Source organism: Hydractinia symbiolongicarpus, chromosome 5 (assembly GCF_029227915.1).
Source record: "Hydractinia symbiolongicarpus strain clone_291-10 chromosome 5, HSymV2.1, whole genome shotgun sequence".
NCBI classification, from domain to species: domain Eukaryota; kingdom Metazoa; phylum Cnidaria; class Hydrozoa; order Anthoathecata; family Hydractiniidae; genus Hydractinia; species Hydractinia symbiolongicarpus.
Window position 1 is genome coordinate 29,981,654 of NC_079879.1, and position 23,360 is coordinate 30,005,013.

The window sequence follows — 23,360 nt, forward strand, 5'->3', positions numbered from 1 at the left end:
TTAAAAATTTGTCTTGGATAAATGATAAGGATTAAATAGCATTGATTTGCACGTGTGATTAACTGCACACCTTAACAAACCTGCACGATCACATACCTCTAACCAAATAGTCCGATAGTTAATAGGTGGTTGTTCATGTAAAGGTTGAGCTTTTGAGACTTTTATTTCCTTTTTCGCCAAGTTTTGTATTTTGTAATATGTAAAATTACAAATAAATTATAGCACTTAGGCTATTTAGGTACAGTACTGTGAAAATGTTTGTTAACATCGTGTTCGTGTAACAAGCGTGGTGCACACGAACCACGATAAAATCGTGGTCTTTATGTATAACAAACATTCTATCATGGCCACCACACTAATATTATCTCCACGAAGGATCGTGTGCCCCACGATTATTTTCGCGAGCTCCAAGATTTTTATAGTCAGTATAATTTAATTTTTCTTCTTTTCAAAAAAGCCTTTGATTAAAGTTAATTTGTTTGTTTCAGGTTTTATCAAGGTAAAAAAGCATATTCGTAGTTTTTGCTTAGTGTATACTTTTTCGTCGTGGACGTGATTGTATTTTTACAAAATATCATTGTCTAGAAAAGTTAAATTTGTCTGCGCGATAGAAATGTTTTTTAGATCGCATTTTAAAAGTTTATAAACGAAAAGCGGCTATAGAAATGTTTTTTAAGATCGCATTTTAAAAGTTTCTAAACGAAAAGCGGCGATAGAAATGTTTTTTAAGATCGCATTTTAAAAGTTTCTAAACGAAAAGCGGCAAAAGAAATGTTTTTAAGATCACATTTTAAAAGTTTCTAAACGAAAAGCGGCAATAGAAATGTTTTTTACATTCCATTTTGATTCACGAACGATTAAAATCTATTATGTAGCTAGCTTTATGACAGCAAATTAAAACAACAAGAGTTAATTTAATATTTTGTCGTCGGTTTTTGTTTTAATTGATGATCTAATATGGTCTTTAACAATAGAAGTTATCTATCGTGGGAGCCAAGGTGTAATGTTTAATTTTTGTTCTTGTAGTACACGAAACATGATCGTTAGGTCACAGTACTGTGAAAGAGTTTGTTAACATCGTGGTTCATGTTTATTTCATGTTACGCACGAACCACGATAGCCTACGATGTTTATTTTTTTAGCAATCGTGAACATATTCTGCATAGAAGACATACATGTTGTGAAAATCTTTTGTTTTGTGTTAAAAATTTTAATGGATGTTAGTAGTTCAGGTGAATTCTATTCTGAAAACCAATAAAGATGTCTTAAAAATTATTTCCTAGACCACTTTTTAACTATATTTCAAATGAGCTTTAAAGTATACTTGATAAACTGCATAAACCAAAATCAATATTTTTCAGGCCAAAGTGAGGACGTATATTTTGTAAGCACTTAACCTTGGTTGCGACCTTACGTTTTTGAAATAATCCAAAACTTTATATGCTCATAACTTGACAAAAAGAATGGTATTAAGCTAAGATTTGGACCTTTTCATTATTTGTGCATATATAGTATATACCTTTAAAATATCAAATCAAAACAATCTTTTTTGTTTTTAAGTTATTCGTAATTTATTATGATTGTAGGACTTTATGCTGCAAACTCTTCTATGCAGAAGTTATTAGGTTTTAATAAAAGGAGCTTAAAATGTAAGCATCTCTTCATGAAAAAATGAAGACAGAGAAAAAGACTTATGTCACCTTTGTGCTTCAAAAAATTTGAAATCTGTAAAAGATTATGACATAAAAAAATTTTTTTAATCAATTGGATGGCATAAGTATCTCAGAATGGCACTAAGTTCATTCTTCCCACCATTTATTTAATTTATAAACTGTAATTTAATATAGAACTTCACATAATATGAAAGGTTATTTATTGTATATAATTATTGTTTATTTATTTTTCAAGAAGAAAAGTTCATTGGCAACTTTACAACAACACAGAATGTCTGATGCTGTATATGGTGCTCACCAGGTTTGTGTATAAATATTAATTTTCTGCCAGAGTTTTCACTCCTGGAGCTCTTTAATCTACTCCTCTTTGCTTTATAATTTATTGACTTTAAGCTGCATTATTCCAATGATAATGATGGTGATGATGAATTAGCTCACTTTTTTCTATCTGAAAAGTCAAAAAAATCTTGTTCCATATGCATACAATAACAATTATTTATTACAACATTTGCTGTTATTTTCTCATATAACAAAATGCAGTTCCTAACTTATGTGCTTCTTCTTTATAATAGTCCAGCTCAGAAGCAGGTCAGCTGTTAGCAACGTTTTGGCCAAGAGTTATGCATGATGTCCGGAATAAACCTCTTCAAACCCAAAAAGCTGTAGGTGTTTATTACATTTTACGCATCTATTAGCAATAGTAGATGTTAAAACAGCTCTTCAGTCATAGGAAATCAACTTGTTTGACTGTATTTTGTCAAGAAGAAGTTTTGATTACATTTCAATTGAATAGTGAAAACCAAATGTGTAATTTGCACTTGTTTTCATGCATATGTTAATTGAATACTTTAATCAGAGAAGGTTTTACCATAAAAGAAGTATTATCTAATCAGTATTTATGTTATTTGTTTTAGTTTATTTATAATGCAAAATGTAGGTATATGCATGTGTAAAAACAAACGTTTCTTAATATTTTAATATCATTAAACCCCTTGTTTCCTATAACATATCGAAAAGAATATCAAAATTTCTTTATTCACATAAGTTTATATCGTGGAATAGTATCAATACATTTTTATTCGCAAAAGTTTATCTCACAATTTTTTTTTGCATTCTTTAATTCTTGAAAATTTATTCAAAAAACATTTGGAGTTTTTTCACCTTGCAAAAGTTTCACTAACGCAAGTTTCTCTGATTAAAGTAATCAAATGGTATTGTGTATTGCTAGAGTTTATTTATATCTTCTTTCAGGGAAGTAGAAAAGATGAACCCATTCAAGAATTGCCACTGGCAAGAATTAAAAAAATAATGAAGCAAGATGGTGAAGTAAAAATGATCAGTGCAGAAGTATGTGCACTAGTCATCAAAGTATTTCATTCTTTGATACAAAATGATTACATTACAATAAACCACTTCTTTTTTTTTTTTCTGTACAGGCACCAATTTTGTTTTCCAAAGCAGCAGAGATTTTTGTTAGTGAGTTATCATTACGAGCATGGATTCATACAGAAGATAATAAAAGGCGTACTTTACAGGTTGGCTTTTTTTACTATGCAATTAAAATTGTAGTTGGTGGTTGGTAACCTTTTCTACCTTTTGTTAACTTGTTTTCATAGCGTAACGATATTGCAATGGCTATCACAAAATATGATCAGTTTGATTTTCTTATCGATATTGTGCCGAGAGATGAATTAAAACCAGCTAAACGCCAGGTATGTTTAGAAGGACTTTTTCATATATTTATGTATTTTTACTTTTTTTATGGACCAGCAATAGATTAAATTTAAAGTAGCATAAATGGCAATACTACTTTTGCAACCAGACAGTTTTAATTGTAACTGTTCTTCTTTCTGCAGGAAGAAGTTATTCGACAACCCCCGAATGTAATGGCACCAGAGCAGGTCCAATACTACTTCCAACTTTCCCAACTTCAACAACAATCTGGTGCGACTGGGTCACAACCAGCTACAGCTTCAACACCTCAAATAACCCAACTTCCGCCAGGTGCACAAATTATTCAACAACCAAATGGTCAAATCGTAATTGCAGCGCAGGCCCATCAAATTGCAGCATTGACTGCAAATGCGACTAATGTATGTATGGTCTTACTTTATGATTTGCATGATATTTACAGTGTATATGGCAATTATATGTTGCTATTTTTATTTAAGGCACCGCAACAAACTCAAATAATTCAAATACCTGCTCAGGATGCTACTCCGTCAGCATCTGAAACACAACATGTATCCAATACAGAACAACAACTTGTTCAAGCAAGCTCAGTTTCGCAACCTAGTGGACAGGTATTTTGCCATGCAACTCACAGTGATCCCATTTGCTTTTTGAAATATTAATTCCCTGTGCGATCACCTGTTTTTGGAATCGGGTTTTTTTTTCTGTTGGAGAATTCTTATAACAGGGAGACCAAGATAGCAATTGTAAAATAATTCAACAATTTCGATGTGGCTATGAAATATGAAGACAATAAATCATATTTTGACTAATTGTTTTAGTTTACTGCATCTGGTCAACAATTACATTATGTTCGAATTCCACAATCAGCTTTGCAGCAAAGTGGAGGAGCATCTAATTTGAGTCAAGTTATGCAACTTCAACAACAACAACAAACATCACAGCATCAACAGCAAGTTTCTTCAGCGGAATCACAAAACAATGGATCAGAAACGAGACAACAAGAAAGCTCTTACTCACAAGTAAGTTGATGGCATTTTGTTGTACATTCGGTGTTGGGAAAATTGCTGCACGGTCACACTATTTGTGGCCGGACCTTCTACAGAGAGAGGGCCTTATCTTATTCCTAGTGAAATCTCTCCAACCAGCTCCACCTGAAGCACAACCAAACTCATTATTAAGGGAATTGAATTGTCAGAAGACTTGACTTTTACAACTACCATAAAAATAGGATTTAAGCCAGGACCCACTGTTTCCGAAGCATAATGCTCCACCACTAAACCATTACTACGCAAGAATTTGAATTCATTTGCTATTATGCTTTTTTTATTTTTGATTTTTTATAATCTCTAGATTTACCAGCAGTTACCTAGTGGACTACCAGCTGGTACAGTATACGTTATGTCTTCATCTCAAGTTGCGAATGAAAATTCCCAAGAGTAGGAACCATGATGTGACAAAGTGTGGCAAAAAAAAATGGTGACAGTGGTTGGGTAGTTTCGTCGCTGAAAAGTCCAACTAATATGATCACTGATATTTTAGTTAACTCGAACTTTATAACTGTAGTGACAAATGCATCAAATAACAGTTGACTTATAACAAACAGAAAAATATTCAAATATACAAAGTTTATGTTATGTTTATTAAAAAGTGTAAACAATGTGGAAATCAGTTTGTTATTAATTGATATTACATATAAGAATGACTGTGTTTATATGCATGACTGGTGTACAAAAACGCTGTCAGAAGGTATAAAGCAAAATGGGAAAGTGAATGTTTTTTAAGCATGTATAAATTTAAAAACAGGTTTGGGTTTGCTTAGCAAACTTTTATTTTCAGATTAAAAATATGCTTATGGTATTTCAAAAAATCTTGTTTTACAACAATAGCATTCTTCTGAGAAAAGACATATCAATAAAGTTGAGTGTCGTCATTATGCTTAGCATATGCTAGTGTTCTTAGTAAATCTGAGCCTGAATATGCTTATAAACATTATGCTTATAAATAAACCGTGCAATAGCCTATCATTTCGAAAATAATAATTACCTGTGATCTCGTTTTGTTGGTAGGAAAAGTCAAACTGATATTCAAACCTGATTTTTGTTGCAACTTTTTAAAGGTTCATAAGATATTGGAAAGCTCTAGTGAGTAGGGCGATATAATTATTTATGTTTTTGGAAGAATTATTGTAAATATATTTTAATATTATTACTGAAAAAATATAGTGCGAATGGAGTATCGTTAATTTGTAAAACTAGATGTTCTTAATTTTTTTCTAATTTTATAGCCGATTTTTTTGGCCTTTTTTTATAACTAAGAAGTTATAAGAACTTGATTTGGCGATTGATATTCTTTATTCACATTTTTGTGAACGTTAATTTCCATTTTAGCACGCAAAATCGGTTTCAGCCCCAAAGAGACCTAAAAAAGTAAAACTAAAAAAGTAACAAATTCTTATTGTTTTATAAGGTTCTTATATAGCCTAAATCAGGATGGTTTTCGAGCTAAATCGTATTATGCTATTTTGTAGACCAGAATATATGCTCTCACCCCAATTTTTTTTTTGCAACTGCAATTTTAAAACTCGCTATTTAAAAAGTATTTGTGTCACTGGACAGACCTTTGAAGAGAGGATAAAAAAATATTATCATACATCATATTTCTTGTGTTACAAAGTTTGTCCGTTGAATGTGGAAAACGATCTAAACTTGATATCTTATGTTGATGCAGGGTTGCTATTGAGCCTAAAATCCTGGAAATAAGAAAGGGTGCTTGGAAAACGAAGAAAAGTCGAATTTCTAACTAAACTTTAAAAGAGAACCCGGAAAATATATATTATGAAAATTTTTTTTCTCTAATTTTATAATGGGTTTAAGCATTGCATGGTTTGTGAATTTCGGAATTGAATACGTTAATTTGTTGTACTAAGAAACTGAATTCTTAAAAGAAAAGCTATCTAATCTTTAAAAAAAGCCTAAAATTTTAATTAGAATTATCAGTGACATAACTGGTGCTTGAAAGTTCTTCCAGAAATTAAAAGATTTATTCGAGTGAGTGAGAAAACTAAATAATTCTACTAACTCTATATGATAACTGTCTTTAAGCCAAAAGTGGTAGCCGCGAGTAGCGATGAGAGTATTTTCCGGGGAATCCCGCGGGATTTTAACTAGTTTTTTGTAAAGAAACAAATTAAAATAAACATTGCATATAATTCAAAATAAATCTTTTTTTTCACCACCAAAACTTCTGTGTTTTGGACTTGCTTATAAGTTTTCGTGTAGTTAGAGGATAGAAAAAGAGAAGAGGACGAAACTATTTCTATTTTCTAGCATGTACGTGACCGCAGTATTATCAACTGGGGATTTTACTGTCCTTTTTTTTACATCCGTATCCCGTTACGTTGTCGTAATTGGACGTAAACGCTTTGCACGAACCTTGCTACATGCACGTGACGTATTTAATTTCTCTTAAACTCACAAAAGCTTTTACTAGCCGCTGATAATAAAAAAGTTAATTAAGTTTTACATTCGTTTTAATCGATTTGTGGGAAGTTTCTATGAGCTGACAGAAATATGCTTGGCATATTTGCATGGTAAAGTTTCTTTGTGTTAGCAGTTAAATATTTAATGCTTATCGGCTGACTGTAATGTTCTTATATTTGGCGGGAGGGAAATATGCGATCAAATTTGTCATAGGTAATATTTTGTTTTTTTATCTCTAATTTTTCTTTATTGTGTTGCACGAATCTCATCTAAAAAAGTTTTAAGTTTCGACTGAGGCTGGATGTGCTTATATTTCGAATATTTTCAGTTCTAAATGTTTTTATTTGTGTTCCTCCGAAAAATAAGAAAAATATAGTCACGGATGATGATGAACATGTACAGAATCAGAAGAAGTATTTATGGATGATGTTAAGGTTTCTTGTAGTAAAAAGATACATACGTAGCTACTAGTAAAAATGAAGGAAAACATTTTGTTTCTAGTGATTCTGGAATCGCTTTATTTTGTTCTTTTAAATTATGAGGGAATTTAAACTGAATGCGTTTTAATTTTTAATGTTCGACCAGGTTCTTGTAAACAAAGTTGTAAATAATAACATATTTATTAGAAGAAGAAAGACGTTATAAAAAGAATACAAATGGCTTTGTCCTTCCTCTGTTTAAAGGTTAATTTTTTTCATCTATTATATTTTGTGGCATGCGAATCGAACAGGGTACTAGGTTGTTCATGGAGGTATAAAAGTTGTTTTATACCTCCATGGGTTGGTTAAGAGTAAAAGATATTTTTTTTTTGTTTTTTATTATTATCATTATTAATTTAGGTGCCTAATTTCATTTCCTTGTTTATTAATCCAATGATATGAAAGACAAAGCTAAAAACCATTATTCAGTTTCTTCTCCCCAAAGAAAACAAAAAACTCTTAATCAGAGTTTATATCTGCCCAGCTGCGACATAAGAAATCCAAAAAAAAGTTTTACGCCATAATAATTTTTCTATTCTACTAATGATATCATTTATATCATCAAAATGAAAAAATATTGTTACAAAAGTTTTTAATGTCGTTTTGATTGTACTGGCGGTTAAAATATGCTCTCCTCCTCAAAGATTTAATTTGGAACCATATAAAAATTCATATCATACTACAGAAAAGAATCGAAAAGAAGGAAAAGCAGTGATATTCTTTTCAATAATTGAGTTAACATGCTTTTGTTATTAGTTATTTTGAGGTTCAAATACGCGTTTCTAAGCAATAAATATTTTTTTCCAGCTGATATTTTCACAAAAGAAAAGATTAATATTGAAACGCCTGTTTTTGTTTCCATTGCATATAGTGAAAAATAGCAGAGGTATTTAACATTTAGTGATGAGGTGTTGATATATATGATCCGGAGCAAAACGAAGAAAATTGTGGATGAAAAAAACATTCATAGAAAACTCAGGATGAAATTATCGAAAACAAATGAAGATTCGTGGAAAAAAAGTCGATCATGGATGTTTATGAACTATTGTCTGGGTGCTTTTTTATTTGGTTTATCCCTGACAGCTTACTACCCAACGGAATACTACTATTTCAAGGATACTATGAAAGTTAAAGAACCAGATTTATTTTATGGTCTATCCTGGGCTTTCTTGTGTGGCTCTGGTGTAATAACATCTTTACTTGGAAGCTATTATGCTGACTCGACAAAAAATGTTCGAGAAGTTTGCTTGGTCACAAATGTCGTGAATATTGTCGGTAACATATTATATGTGCTTTATTATTCGCCATATTTGGTATTACTCGGTCAATTATTAGTCGGTACTGCTGCCGCTAGAATGGTCGCTGCTGTCGGTGAAATTTCTCGAGTGTATGAAACAAACGATTTAACGCAAAATTTATCGTTTCTCGGTATATTTTCTACTATTGGTTCGGTAACAGGTCCATGTACGACGTACCTGTTTGCTTTGGTAGATACAGATATAGGAGCATGGAAACTAAATATCGGAAATATGGTAGGCATTACCATGGCGATACTGTATTTTCTTCAACTCGTGTTGAATTATTTCACACTTGAGAATGTATCTAAACAGTATAATTTGAAAGAACATGAAAGTGAAACTATACTTCTGGAAAATATGGAAAACGAAAGAGAAGAGGAAGAAGAAGAAGAAGTTGGCGAATCAGACAAAAAAGAAGAAGAGCAGGAATCGTTCTATAAAAAATACATCAAAGCAATCAAAGTTCTCTTACAGAGCAACCACATTTTGTTTTTGTACTCCCTTTGCTTCTTCGCCTCGTTTGCCCGTGCAACAATCACCTTACTCCAGCCAATCAAAGCCGTTAAATATTTATCATGGAAACAGACACACCTGGCAACGTTTAATATAATTTCAACTGTAAGTGGTGCAATTCCAACTGCCGTCATCTTGACCCTTATCTCAAAACGAGTAAACGATTTTTATCTGTTACTCTTTACGTTATTGACTCTGTTATTAGCACTAGGGGTATTTGGGTTTTTACCATGGTTAGCTAGTAATCAAGTCCTAGCCTACGTCGTTACATATTCAAATGGCATCCTGACGCTGGCATCTACAGCTGGCTTCCATATTATATCAAGATCGATGTTGGCTAAATTTGTTCCCGATAATATACAAACTGTCACAGAAGCGATTCGCAATGCATTGTTTGAATTATCGTATATGGTTGCTGGGCTATCTGTTAAGTTGCCATCTTCATATTTTCCCGAAGCGATGATATGCATGGCTGTTTTAATATTTTTAGCGATAATGTGGTTGTTATTTGATCACAAAAAATATAAAGAAGTAAAAATTATAAGTTTAAATTAAAATGTGTTAGATTTATTTTTTAATTGGATTAAAACAGGACTAAATGACGTCATTCCTGGCATGATGACCGGCCTCGTTCTGATACCGTGTTAACTTTTCCCATAATCGTTTGAGACTGTACATAGCTAAAAAAATATTTCATTTGTTTTTAAATTCTTTTTTCAAATTATTCATTTGAAAAGGACACGGACTCCTTCAAATCTGTATAATTTGTGCTAATCAGCCATTGATTTAACCGAAAATTATTATCAGGTAAATCGAGCTGTACCATCGTGAGACTAGATTTTTACAACCTAAAAATTGTAATTATAATATTTCTTTCTGCATAAAGATTTTTTGTTCGGTATAATGTTATTATGAAAATTAATACCCGTACACGTCTGTCTGTCTGTCTCTCACATAAAATGGTAGCTTAGCTGCGCAAGTAGCGAGACGCACGCAGTGTGGTATAAAATAGACGGGCGAACCCGTGGAAAAATCCACGAAAAATTAACGACTAGTATAACACTATTTTCATAATTGGCTTAAGTTAGATTTTACCGGCAACGTGCAAGAATGACGTTGACAGCATTCTTTCTATTTTTGTATGAATGTAAATTTAAAATTGACATTCTATCGTTTTTTATGATTGACTTCTCTTATTCCGTTTTTCTTTAATGGGTGTTTATATCATTTGAATCAGAAGTATTTCGATTTGCCCTGCTTAATAAAATTTATTATTAGGTAGATTTTACGAGCTGGTGTTCACTTCGTCAGTTCCTAGCACTGTTGTTGCTGCGTATTTTTAGTTGCTTCAGGCAAATTTTAATTATCTAAATAGGGAACATTGTAAGCTTATTTCCTACAAAAGCTAACAGACGAGTATCGTGGACATGTTTTCTCGACAGTTTTATAGATATAACTTAACATGCTTAGGACGACTACAAACAAGAAAATTTTGAAAAATTTGCAAACATTGTGAATATTTAAATCCTGTTTTTATTTAGTTGTGTTATTCTTATTTATTATATTATTTTTGATTTACTTTATTATTTTTAAAGCTGACGACTTGGTCTGGAAATAGGGTAAAGTAAACCTTAAATCATAACCACTTGTGCCAGGTACCTGTGGGCAGTGAGCCTGGGTGGTTATTCCCAATGCTGCTTGCAATTTGCAATTTAAAAAGATACCTTTATCCCTATAATTATTACTTCTCTATGTTTTATTCTTCAAATATAAGTTTACGCAAGGTCCCTATAGTGATTATTGTTTTGTTTTGTTGTAGTTTTTTTTGTTGTTGTTGTTCTTCTGTTTATTTTTCTAAATTAAATATACCCATCATGCATTTCCCTCATAAATTTTATCCAAAGTGTTTATATTACTGAACTTGTTAAAAGCGAGAGGACATTAAAAAGTCATTACATGTGAACAAAGTGTTTCTATTTTGCTAACATTTTTACAACTTTTTTAAAACGCTTCTTTTGTGTTGTCGTCTTCAAATGTTTATTCTTCACTATAAAGAGAAAAATATTTATAATAACGCATATCATAAATGACAGATTAACGCCCGTCCTGAAAAAAAAAATGAAGTTAATAGGAACCTAGATCTAGAACAAAACAGGATTCTTATAAATGCAGAAAAGCAACGCGAAAGCATGACTTTTACAACAAGTGGAAACTTTTAACCTTTTAAACCAGAAGGGGTTAGGTTTTATTCTGTCTGTAATTTCTTTAAATTAAAAATACTTTGTCGAAAATAGAGAAAAGATCCTCTTTTTAATTTGCTAATGAACGCTAGTATTCAGAAAATCGTTTTTACTGTCATTTACGGTACATAAATATGCTGTTTTAATAGGGAACCTTACATGTAGGCACATTTATTTAAATATTAGAGTAAATGGAATTATTCAATTACTTTATTTGCACTTGCAGATCTCACACCCTTCCTCATTCTTTACAAACCCATTTGGACAGGCCATTCTGCATTGCCATTGTGGACATTCTTAAATAAAAAAAATCGTTAAAATGACTTGTGTTTTTATATAGAAGAAAAACCTTATTTAAAATAAATACGCTTACTGTTGCATTTGCAGATTTGGCAATCATTCTCATCTTTTTGGAAGCCATACTTGCAGAACATTCGGCATTGCTTCATGGAGCATTCTATGAAATATGATTCATCGAAATCATTGGATTCGTTATTAACGTTTCCTTCCAGACGAAGATTTGTTATGTTTTATAATCTTATTTTTAATATTGCAAAAGTTGTCAAATCAACTTACTGTTGCATTTGCAGACGTCACAGCCGTTGGCGTCTTTTTGGAATCCATTTTTGCAGAACATCATGCATTTCGTCAATGGACACTCTGGAAAGTTAAAAAAGCAATAAAAACTTTTCATTTCTTGTCAGCAAAGGTGGTGCCTAAAATGGAAATTGCTACACCTTTAACAACTTACTATTGCATTTGCAAACGTCGCAACCATTGTCGTCTTTTTGAAATCCATTTTTGCAAAACATTCTGCATTTTTGTAATGGGCATTCTAGAAAGTTCAGAAAAACGTTACCACCAAACATCATTAGAAAGTCTTTTTCTCAAGAAGAAATGACAACACAATGACCACTTACTATTGCATTTGCAGGTTTTACATCCATTCTTATCAGTTTGGAAGCCATTCTTGCAGAACATAGTGCACATTATTGGTGAACATTCTAAAATATGAATTTGTAAAAACTCTTTTAAGTGAAAACTAACCAGAAAACTAACAAATGTTCAAAAGAGTTTTTTGTGTTACTGATACTCTCTGGAATTATTTGTTTCTGATCTTAACGCATATTGGTACCTTGTAGGAACAAATCATATTTGTCCCTTTAAAAAATAAGGTATTATTATAAAAGTAAACAAATATTTTCTCACTGTTACACTTGCATACATCGCAACCATTTTCGTCTTTTTCGAATCCATATTTACAAAGCATTTTGCATTGTCCCTTTGGACATTCTAAATATGAAGGGAGATAAATCAACATTGTCCATATGTTTTAAAAATAAGATAGATCATCAGATACGCACTGTTACATTTGCAGATGTCGCAGCCGTTCTCATCTTTTTGAAATCCGTTTTTGCAATACATTCTGCATTGCTTCTTGGAGCATTCTAAACAAAACAATAAAATATTGCAACACTTGAAGGTCACATTTGATAGCTCGATTAGACTACCTCCTTACCTGCTTTTGCTTGTGCTGCAAAAACAACGACAATCTAAATAAAGAACAAAGATAATTTTTCACAGATAATTTTAACTAAAACTTTGTGTCGATTGAAATTTACAATTTTCACTCCAAAATTGAACGGAACAGAAAAAACTGATAGTTTTAGCTTTTAATTAATTAATGAGCTCTCCCGTTTCATTCCAAAAAACAGACATCAAAACAAGGAAATACTGTAATCAAATTGCTGTATTTTTATTCCATTTCCTGGAGTAAATATCAGCCTTAAAATCAAGCTGAGTTGATTGAAATTATTATATAAAAACATACCACTGTTAATGCTAAGAGTTTGTACATCTTGAATGCTTTTCTTCTAAAACTCAATACAAGAGAAAAGATGAAAAACTGAAGAACTGCATCATCTTTTATACCTTCATTAGATTTGTTTGGGGTAAATACACTTGCTTAAATATTGTCCTATTAACATATTAATATTTCATATATTCGTATACTGTATATATAAAATATTGAAACAGCTATCACTACCTTCACAAGGTTTAGGATCCATAACAATATCACAATATTTATTACATTCCTATTTACTTTGTTTACGTACGAAAGCGTGTTATTGACCAGCGGTATATATTTTGTTGATATTTTTGCTATGATAGCAAATTAATTGCATGAAGTATACTTGATATTAAATTTACACAGCAAACAAAGATGGTAAAATTTTGCTTTTTATTTTTCATATTTATTTGTTTTTGTGCAATTGAAATGGTGCATTACAACGGTAGCTAATTCACTTTATTTTATATATGCCAAAAGAATCCTTTACAAAACTTCATGACGATAATTTACTTTGCTATGAATAAGAGATTTTTTTGAGGTCAAAAAGTGTGGGAAATAAGTGCAGAAAATATTTCCCAGCATGATTTCATAATCCCAAAAACGTAAGGAGTAGGCAGGCGCACAAACTAGCAAGCTAAATTATAGCGTTTCTTTTAAATACGCCAAAATCAAAAATACCAAAATCAAAACGCAAATTTGAAACATATTTTTGAATACTTTGAATGAAAATTTTACAACAAGGTATAGATAATAACACACCGGGTGTAATTATAAAATTTTATCGTCCTTTAATACGCTTTGCTGCTTTGCTTATCTGAAGCCATAAAGACGACTAAGTGATGCACTTAGAAGATTTTTCTTTAGCAAGTTACATAAGCTTGGTAAGAGAACGTTACACTAAGCTGAGAAACAAAGACAGCTAACTTCAAAATTCGCTACCACAAGTTTAAGCTATTTCTATAATAGATTTACGCATTAAGTTTAATTATCTATTTAAAGTTTCTTGAAATGTGCTAACAGTTGCTGACACCAGCATGGCAATTTTCCACGAATCATGGATTATTTCGCACATTTAAAATGCTGTCTGCCTCTCCTACGCGTGTGCAACAGTATCGTCTTCTTAGTCAGCCGGCTGCATAGCAATTACCGCGTGAAGCTTTTATCCATATTTGAGAAAAGTCGAAAAATCTGCGTTTGTGTCATAGGATTGTAGAGTCAATAGTCCAAGGTAGACCACCAAGAGAATTGTTTTAAAACAATTTATACAATTCTGGACATACATTTTCAAATATGGAACAATCCACTCCGTGACCCTCTGCGAACATGAACAAGAGTGTGCGAACGGCTTTCTCAATTGCTTGTAATGAGCTGGAAAATTCCTTCTTTCGCATTAATTTAAGTCCGGGATTATAGCGTGGATTATGTTTTTAAGTTAAAAACAATCAGAAAAAAATAATGATGAAGTTACACTTTTAGAGCGATCACATTACTTATAATTAATGTGAACCACGACTGCTTTAAAATTGAACGGCAACCTATTTCCGAAATCGCGCGTTGATCGAAAAAGCAGCTAGATGTTACACGCTTTCTGATGAACCTTTCTTAAGTACTCTCCTGGAAAATTGTTGTTGCTGTTGTTTTAGAAAGGGTGAGCAGCGCATTCTGAGCATATTTACGTATATATAGAAGTAGCATTTTCGTAGCCTCCCAGCTGAGAAATATTGGCGAGTTTATACAGTTTGCTAACGTCAAAAAACGGGTATAATTTATATGGTTATTCTCAATAATACACAATTTCATAGTATCGCCTTATACATGTGAGATAGTTGATATTTAGTATAAATTTGGAGGTTTACGTGACTAGGACTGGATAATTCAAAAAATAAATAAACTACAAAACATTACATTTAAGATCAATTACGGATGAGTACCCATTGGGCACATTATATGAAAATTATTGCTTGGGCACATTATATGAAAATTATTACTAAATTAACTGCCAGAAAAAGTAATTTTAAAACTGATATTTTCCGGAATTTTTTATATGTAACCAGTCTAGTTAGAGATCTTAGGCTCAGAAACACCAAATGTTAAATAATGTACAAATAAGCAACATTATTAATTATGAATAGTATGGTAATGCGTTATTTTAACCCTGATCTTACGGCAAAGTCGTGATGAAAGTATTATTGCATCCCCCAGTTCCCAAAACCACTTGTTGTTGTAGAAAATTACTTTCGGAAAGGCTGTTTTAGAGTGTCCAAAAACACTAGATTTAGAGATTAACTTTTCCGATACGGTGGTCAAAACCATCTGCCCTGCAGGTAGCAGGTAATAAAAACGTAAAGACGAAATAACAACAGATATAACAATTGTCGTTCATATAAACCAGTACCATAAACCTGAAAAAGTATTGGAATTCTTGAGGTTTGGCCTATGGCTCAGAATTTTTTCAATTTCTTACAGAAAGAAAATAAAAACATATAATTTAATGAAATTACAATTAGGATGTAAATTCGTCATGTTGTAAAAAGTAGTAATTTGACTACCATTTTGAATAGATTACAAGTGTAATAGTATGAGAGATACCATCGTTCAGGCGTGTTTCTTGAGAGGTTCTTGACTCAACCTAACCATTTTCGTCTTCAAACTTTATCCCAATGGGCTCAATGGGTTACAGACAAACAAAAAAGTGCAAATGAAAACTGTTTTTATCACGTTAAATTTATTTCAACTAAAATAACATTCATTGTGATGTTGAAATCTTCATTCTCTACACTTGCAGATTCGACATCCATTCTTTCGTACAAAACCTTTTTCACATTTCATTCTACAAAGTGGTGGACACCCTAGAAAACAATTTGGAATGTCAAATGCCATTAAAGCAGCTCCAATGCAAATGTAGGTCTAATGGTATCGTATGGAAGACTTACTGTTACAGTAGCAAGTTTGACAACCATATCTGTTTACTTTATAGCCATTCTTGCAGCTTCTGGTGCATTTTCGTTTGCGACAAACCACTGTAAAATGCGATAGGCACGTTATATATTGGAAACAGTAATAAAAAAATAATTGAGAATTGCAGAGCAAAAACTTTTATGCACATTACGACGCCGTTTCATTTATATCGAGAAAATAACATGACGCAGTACAACCAGTTTTCTTAATTAATTCTAACAATAATAAATGATTGATCATGTTAGATCATTTTGTTAAGTAAAAAACAATATAGTAGAATAATTATTGTGTAATATTAATAATTGCTTCCATAACTCACCAGGTTTGCACTCACAAAGTCGGCAGCCATCTTCATCTCTTTTGTATCCTCGGAAGCAAAATTTGGCGCACCTTGTATGTGGACACTCTATAAAAGAAGAATAGATATCAACTTGTAAAAAGTGGTCTGAACTAAAACTTGAGATTGTTTCCTGCAAAAGACGTTTTCATTGGATTATTTCGAACTTGATTTAGACTCACTGCAATCGCATGTTTTGCAACCATTTTCGTCTTTTTCGAAGCCGTTTCTGCATCGGCGTTTCTTTCCTGGAAAAATGCACTTTCGAGCAGGACAAACTAAAAGAAAATGAAAAATCAAGGTCTTTCTATTTTTTCTATACTTAACGATACTTAACGTTTTTTTAACATTGAAAGTTTTATATTAGTCAAATCTAGAAAACCCATTATTATTTACTGTGCAATACATAAACTGGAAGCACAAAACATTTTTTAAATTCGTCCTCATCTTCATTTTTCCGAACTGCAAATTTGTATTTCTCTACAAATTTGATGTGGACCCACCTTTCTTAGTTTTGCATTTACAAATTTCGCATCCCTTCTTATTCTTTTCAAATCCATCGGCGCATTTCATGCGGCATTGTACTTTTGGACATTCTAAATGTTGACAAGAAATAGTATTTTACAATGGTCAGCTTTAAAAGTTTGAAGAATATTTCAATGATCACGTGTTAAATATTTGATTGGGCCTACCTGGTTTTTTGCATTTACAAATTTCGCAGCCATCTTTGTTCTTTTCAAATCCATTTGGACAAGCCATTTTGCATTTTGCCTTTGGACACTCTTAAAAAATTGATTTTATGAACTAAATTTGCTACTTTGATCGTATAGTTAAAGCTTAAAATAAACCCACAGAGTGGATATTGGAGGTTTCTGCATGAAATACACACCCAGTCTAACCAATAGATGCCGTTAAACGACACAATAAATTTGAAACATCTGCATTAATAAATTAGTTTAAATACCTGCATTTGAGAATGCCACAAAAGCAACGATTATCTAAATAAAAAAGACGAAAAATATCAACATTTTCAAATATTTTCCAGTCTAAAGATTGTTGTTGGCATACCGTAGCACAGAGAAAAATTTTGTTCATTTTGTTCAATTCTTGTAAATGCGTATCAATGTATGAATCTCGGGAGAATTAAAAACCTATTTTATAGAAACTTATTTTTTAGCAGCAAATAGATATTTTGTTAATTGTAATAAAAAGATCGCTTCTCTGCGTAGTTTACAGACAAACGAAAGAAAATTATTACTTTTATTAAAAGTTATGTTGATTCAATCAACCTGTTGTAAATTGGTGAAACTTTTAGAAAAAGTAGAATGCTTGCTTATTTTAATCCTTACATCCTGTCGTGAAAATGTTATGGTAATGCAAAATTATACCTAGGTCACATGCGATATTTAGTTTTAACAACGGTAGGAAAAAAATAAAAAGTGGGAAAGGATCATTAAAATTGGATGGAGAACATACTTCTCTAACTTTCATAAAGATTTTGAACTTGATCTACTTTTGCAGACAAAAAACTTGCCATGGAGTCTTTCAAAGTCGTACATTGAGTTTAAAATGAACGTTATGTTTTTGTCCACTCTATTTCTCTGAAATTACAATATTATGACTCGTTTTGAAATAATTTCATGAGATCCTGCTTATCGCGAAAAGTTAAGAAATCGCTATTCTTAAAATATATGGCCAAAAATGTCAAATGACTAATATTCGGAGAGGAGTAGATATTCGGAGCCAGGCAGAAAGCGTTCAAATTCTGAAAAATTAAAATGCCTGCATAACAGAATAGCCAACGTCAGATCTCTGCAAGGGAAAAATACTCATTCTGTCGTCGTCAACAATAAGCACTATTTAAGGCTTGAATCTAAGCAAAACTCACTGAGTTCGCTCTATTAATGTGAAAATAGCTCATTACTTGTGAAGACAAACTTTAAAATCTGCAGTCGTGTGCCAATACATATGGATGGATAGCAAACACAAACTTGCATTCTTCACTTGCTTGGCATTTCAAAACATGCTTACTGTTTTAAAAGCTGCTTACGACACTGCTCTATTTACTCTATCCTTCTTGATTTACTTTTGTCAGAAACCGTGTCCTTTAACTTAAGCTGCGCATTTTATTACGTGGCTTGATAGTACAAAAAGTACTTAAAGATGGAGGGCATGTGATAAACAAAACGAAAGATGGAAGATGGAAGATTAAAAAATATCTTAATGTTTAAAAAATATCTTAATGAAAAGAAATCATCAACGTAATATAACTTAATCAGGTGAAAGAGACTTTAAAATATATTCCCAGTAACCTTCAATTATGTTTTGTAACGCATTTGGAAAGTAACATGTTATTTATATAATTAAACTTTATCTATTTGCTCGCAGTATGTGCATGTATATTTATTTTGTATTACTTTTTAAAAAGAAAACTAAAAACTCTCTAGCTTTTTTACTAATTGTTAATGCAATTTGTGTTGTGGTTGCCATTCAATGAAATTTTTGAACAGATAGGATGAAAAAGTTTACAGCGTTTGCTTGTGTTGTCCAAATTATATTGTCTAGTAATGGCTTTCATGGAGTCAAATTTTACAGTTTTATATAAGATTAGGCAAATGGCCAACTAGTAAATGTCAATAAGAGGAATATTCAAATAAAAACTTGAATTTGACACAACAAAGGGACTGTCATTAACATATATGTATAAGATGAAAAAATGTTACTTTTTAGTTGAAATTATCAATTTGTTAGGAAGTATTCCGATTTGTCAGGATATGCTACCGATATTCGTCCGATTGATAGGACGCATGTTTAAAAAAAGTTTATACTTGTACACTATTCTGAATGCCTCCCGTGTTTGACGTAGTAATCAACATGATATTTATAAGCAGTTTCAAAGCACTCGTGCTACTGCTTGCTCAAAATTGATTATGCCTTTCAACGTCTGTGTTTTGCAAGTTAGTTTACGCATATCATACGCCTTGTTAGTTTTTTAGAAGACGACCAGTTGGTGTCTTTTGCAAAAAGTGTAAGCAAAACGGCATTCCAAATGTTTCAGTTACTACGATGCACTTTTTAGAATAGTCTACCACTGTCTATTACGAATTGTTTTTTATTCAAGCATTTTATTTAACCGAGAGATTATTGAATGCAACTACATCAATAGCAATGCTCAAGCTATCAACAGCTTTGATTTTTTTGCTAATACAAGATAGCTGCCAGCTTAAAATACATATTTAAAAAAAATACAGAAAGTGAGTTTGCTCATTCAACTGTATAATTATATTGCGGATTCTTAATATCTGACCCAAGTTCAGCTTACAGCTATAAACGTTTTACATTTGCATTTGGTACGTGCCACAGGGAAAACAGGAAGGGCTTAAATCTTTCAGAAAAGAAGGATGTATGGCAGAAAAACATAAAGATGTGCACAATTATGGAACGTAGTTAATTTTAAAAGCATGTAGCAACAACAAAACTTTCTCATGCACAAACACGAAAGTCTTGCTCGTTCTAGATGGAAACATGATCATTCTTACTTGGCTGTGGGTATTAGTTTACATCGACATTACAGAAAGTAAACATTGGATTCCAGGACAAGCTGAAGTAGTACATAATGTCCACGTTGGCCATCATCATGAAATAGCCAACCTACCAATTACGCAAAAGTTACGATTTAAAGTTGTATATGATGCTAGTGTGAATCTTTTGTCATACGATAAGCAGCGTTTGGTTAAAACAGATCTTATTCCAGCAGCTATACGTTATTTTCATCAAACATTCTTAGTTCGAACGACTGAAGAACCTATCAAGTTGCAAAGAATGTGTCAAGGTAATTCCTATTTTTTAAAAGACGAGGATGGAATTGGACCAGGTCATGTTCAATATTGCAAACTGAATTGTCAAAGAACTATTTGCGGACCGGTTACTGTACCAGAAAGGTTTTTAGATGACTGCAGAACATGCAATGAACATGGAAACAAATGCAAGACTTACGTTAATGAGAAAATTGCTGCAGAAAAATTTCGAAAATCAGATTTTATGCTTTTTGTTTCTTCCATTCAAACAGATCACTGTAAGGAATCAAATATTGTTGCATATGCATCGTATTGTCAGCAGGAACATGCACTAAATCGGCCTGTCGCTGGTTTTGCTAACCTATGTCCAAGCAAACTGGAGTCAAATCCACAGGCGTTCGAAAGCTTATTATCTACGGTCAAACATGAAATATTCCATGCTTTAGGTTTTAGTGTTGGTTTATTTGCATTCTATCGAAACGAAAGCGGCTACCCTTTAACAAAGCGGTTGAAAAACGGTTTGCCACAATATAATACCTTCAATAATTTATATCAATGGAGTAATAACATAGTGAAGTCTGTTGTCAGAAAAGGGTGGAGCATTTCAGGAGGTGCTATTGATCACGAAGTTCAAATGATTGTCACACCAAATGTGCAAAGAGAAGTTAGAAAACATTTCAACTGTAGTGACTTAGAAGGTGCTGAGTTAGAAAATCAAGGTGGAGAAGGGACTGCTTTAACGCATTGGGAAAAACGAGTTTTCGAAAACGAAGCAATGACTGGAACCTACACTCAACACCCTGTATTTAGTAGAATATCCCTTGCTCTTATGGAAGATACGGGTTGGTATAAAGCGAAATATGAAATGGCTGAGGAATTAGATTGGGGTAAGAATTTGGGATGTCTTTTTGTTAAGAACAACTGTCGGGCGTGGATCGCGGATCAAATTGAAAATCAAAAATCAACCGCCCCATTTTGCGCTACTTTAAAGCAGTCTCCTTTACATATGAGGTGTACACATACAAAACTCTCCTTAGCTTTGTGTAATCTTGTTAAATACACCTCTAACCTACCAAAAGAGTTTCGCTATTTTGATAGACTAGGACAGATTCCTGTGAAAGATATCTACACATATGGTGGTGCTGTCGAATTAGCTGATTTTTGCCCATTTTATCAAAAGTTTACTTTGACTGAAGAAGATGGGCGTAAGAGAGGAACAACTTGCACGGTGGCTGAAAACGCCCCAACTAAAGATAAAAACTATGCTCTAGAGACGTACACTCTAGGTGCTAAGTGTATCCAACATGGTCGTCATTGGACGGCTAAGAAAGGTCTATTGACACGCACAATGCTTGACTGGGGTAGTGGATGTTACAAGTACGAATGCACCACTGATGGTTTGCGTATAATCATTGGAGATAAAAAGTATGTTTGTAAACAGCAAGGCAAAAAGATTGAAGTAGAAGGCTCGATGAATGGCTGGGCGGTAAATGGTTCACTGGTTTGTCCAAAATGTCGCGATTTTTGTCTTGACAAAAGATTTTGCGTCGGTTTTATAAATGACAACTCACCTCTAGCAAATTTTGAGACGTTAGACGGGAAAAAATCGTCTAGTCAATACATTATACCTTCATTTGCTTATGTTGTACTATGTTTTTATCTTTTATTTTTGTTTATATAGTTTTGTATATAACAATCCATAATGCATTTTTTTACTAAATAATAATAAATAATAGGAAAAGTAATAAATATAACATGTAGTAAAAACTAACCGACTCAGTCTGTGTTCTGTTAGAGGTCTTCTGCACATTCGACAGGCAAATCTGTCATATATACTTATAAAAAATAAAAATGAGGTGGAACGACATAGTGCAATAAAGTGACTATAAACCGGTTCTTAAGATTCTTAATTGTTTTGTCGCCTTAAAATAGTTGGTTAAAGATAAATTACTTCTCATTACGAAAAAATAGTGTTTGGAATGTTGAGCTAGATACTACTTTAGAAATAACAATTTATCTATACAAATTTTAAGACGTTAAAAGAATTTTTTTACACTAGCTAGTGGCCCGTGTATATAAATCCACGGGTTTGCCCGTTCTTTATATATCTCATTCCGTGTTTCCGTAACACTACCTTTTCTCGTGCACGAAGAGACAGACGGAATATTAATAAAGAGAAGCAACATGAAGCTCAAATCTTTCCAAAATCGAAGCAATTGGTAAGTCACAACCCAACCGCAATTATGAAATGAAAGAAAAACTGGAAACAGGGATTATAAAAACAAAGAAGTAGTTTCCGAGATTTCCTTAAAACCACACATGATTACTGCAATAGTGCTCCCCTTCCCGCACTAATAATTTTAAAAATTTGTCCATTCGAGACATTCTTTTTCCATACACCCTTACTACTAATATTCGAAGTTTTTGCCACCCAGGATAATCTTCTTTTTTTCAATTGTTTGCTTATTAGTAATTTTGTAAAAAAGTAGAAAATTAACACTTGCTATTTCTTAAAAAACATTGTGTTAAGTTTAAACCATTCCAGATGTTGTCCCCCTCCCACACTATTTCAAGAACCCCCTCCTCCTCCTACTATTGGGATCGATAGCTTAACAAGCAAGCAAACACGTGAATTTGCTCTTTACTAATAATCAACAACAACAAGTATTCAACAGTCGAGTCTGTAAATTAGTTAACTAAAATGCCTCAGCCAAAATGAAAAAAATACATTTTGCATCTCGGTGTTACATTTGAAGTTCTTATAAACAAAAACAGGAACAGAAAGGGGAAACAATAAATTTTCATTACACGAATTTTATTTTTTCTTCACACCTGTAGACAAATTTTGCCTTTCTTTAAAATTTCCCTGAGATAATCTACTCACTTTTTTATAAACCATATGAGTCTGAAATTCTTCGAAAGACGAAGTAACTAAAGTAAATCTTCTTAAGGTGTGAACAAAATTTAAATGTGTGCTCAACCTAGGTGCGCGAAAGTTAAAAGCGCGAAAAAAATTAACAATTCACGCAGTACTGTGTG

At 32.4% G+C, this 23,360-nt stretch overlaps 5 protein-coding genes across 5 annotated transcripts; 3 read left to right on the plus strand and 2 right to left on the minus strand.

Moving 5' to 3' along the window:
- The first annotated feature begins 1,803 nt into the window (after positions 1-1,803).
- LOC130645830 (nuclear transcription factor Y subunit gamma-like) lies at positions 1,804-5,619 on the plus strand. Its single transcript, XM_057451935.1, has 9 exons — positions 1,804-1,974; positions 2,246-2,335; positions 2,925-3,020; positions 3,110-3,208; positions 3,290-3,385; positions 3,530-3,766; positions 3,845-3,976; positions 4,187-4,387; positions 4,719-5,619. The coding sequence occupies exons 1-9, from the start codon at positions 1,861-1,863 to the stop codon at positions 4,806-4,808; spliced, it is 1,155 nt and encodes a 384-aa protein (XP_057307918.1). The 5' UTR covers positions 1,804-1,860; the 3' UTR covers positions 4,809-5,619.
- A 1,331-nt stretch (positions 5,620-6,950) lies between these two features.
- On the plus strand, positions 6,951-9,694 carry LOC130645827 (uncharacterized). The gene is made up of 2 exons (XM_057451932.1): positions 6,951-7,060; positions 8,228-9,694. The coding sequence occupies exon 2, from the start codon at positions 8,247-8,249 to the stop codon at positions 9,690-9,692; it is 1,446 nt and encodes a 481-aa protein (XP_057307915.1). The 5' UTR covers positions 6,951-7,060; positions 8,228-8,246; the 3' UTR covers positions 9,693-9,694.
- Positions 9,695-11,094: 1,400 nt separating this feature from the next.
- Positions 11,095-13,446, minus strand: LOC130646107 (antistasin-like). Its single transcript, XM_057452246.1, has 11 exons — positions 13,425-13,446; positions 13,209-13,342; positions 12,897-12,930; positions 12,742-12,825; positions 12,587-12,670; positions 12,298-12,381; positions 12,129-12,212; positions 11,954-12,037; positions 11,751-11,834; positions 11,587-11,673; positions 11,095-11,184 (listed from the first exon to the last, which is right to left on the minus strand). Exons 1-10 carry the CDS (start codon positions 13,444-13,446, stop codon positions 11,588-11,590), a joined length of 780 nt encoding a protein of 259 aa, XP_057308229.1. The 3' UTR covers positions 11,095-11,184; position 11,587.
- A 2,482-nt stretch (positions 13,447-15,928) lies between these two features.
- On the minus strand, positions 15,929-17,712 carry LOC130645832 (antistasin-like). The gene is made up of 8 exons (XM_057451940.1): positions 17,593-17,712; positions 17,489-17,522; positions 17,217-17,306; positions 17,028-17,120; positions 16,707-16,802; positions 16,507-16,593; positions 16,163-16,249; positions 15,929-16,078 (listed from the first exon to the last, which is right to left on the minus strand). Exons 1-8 carry the CDS (start codon positions 17,617-17,619, stop codon positions 15,996-15,998), a joined length of 597 nt encoding a protein of 198 aa, XP_057307923.1. The 5' UTR covers positions 17,620-17,712; the 3' UTR covers positions 15,929-15,995.
- A 1,857-nt stretch (positions 17,713-19,569) lies between these two features.
- On the plus strand, positions 19,570-22,017 carry LOC130645825 (leishmanolysin-like peptidase). The gene has a single exon (XM_057451930.1). The coding sequence runs from the start codon at positions 20,050-20,052 to the stop codon at positions 22,000-22,002; it is 1,953 nt and encodes a 650-aa protein (XP_057307913.1). The 5' UTR covers positions 19,570-20,049; the 3' UTR covers positions 22,003-22,017.
- Positions 22,018-23,360: the final 1,343 nt, after the last annotated feature.

Coding starts and splice junctions, on each gene's coding strand:
- LOC130645830 (XM_057451935.1), top strand. CDS start 1,861: ATGAAAGGTTATTTATTGTATATAATTATTGTTTATTTATTTTTCAAG. Junction 2,336..2,924: donor CTCTTCAAACCCAAAAAGCT/GTAGGTGTTTAT, acceptor ATCTTCTTTCAG/GGAAGTAGAAAAGATGAACC. Junction 3,209..3,289: donor ATAAAAGGCGTACTTTACAG/GTTGGCTTTTTT, acceptor TTGTTTTCATAG/CGTAACGATATTGCAATGGC.
- LOC130645827 (XM_057451932.1), top strand. CDS start 8,247: ATGATCCGGAGCAAAACGAAGAAAATTGTGGATGAAAAAAACATTCAT.
- LOC130646107 (XM_057452246.1), bottom strand. CDS start 13,446: ATGGATCCTAAACCTTGTGAAG. Junction 12,038..12,128: donor CGACGTTTGCAAATGCAATA/GTAAGTTGTTAA, acceptor TTAACTTTCCAG/AGTGTCCATTGACGAAATGC. Junction 11,835..11,953: donor TGACGTCTGCAAATGCAACA/GTAAGTTGATTT, acceptor CATATTTCATAG/AATGCTCCATGAAGCAATGC.
- LOC130645832 (XM_057451940.1), bottom strand. CDS start 17,619: ATGAACAAAATTTTTCTCTGTGCTACG. Junction 17,523..17,592: donor AAATTTTTCTCTGTGCTACG/GTATGCCAACAA, acceptor TTTTTTATTTAG/ATAATCGTTGCTTTTGTGGC. Junction 17,307..17,488: donor TGTGGCATTCTCAAATGCAG/GTATTTAAACTA, acceptor CAATTTTTTAAG/AGTGTCCAAAGGCAAAATGC.
- LOC130645825 (XM_057451930.1), top strand. CDS start 20,050: ATGATCATTCTTACTTGGCTGTGGGTATTAGTTTACATCGACATTACA.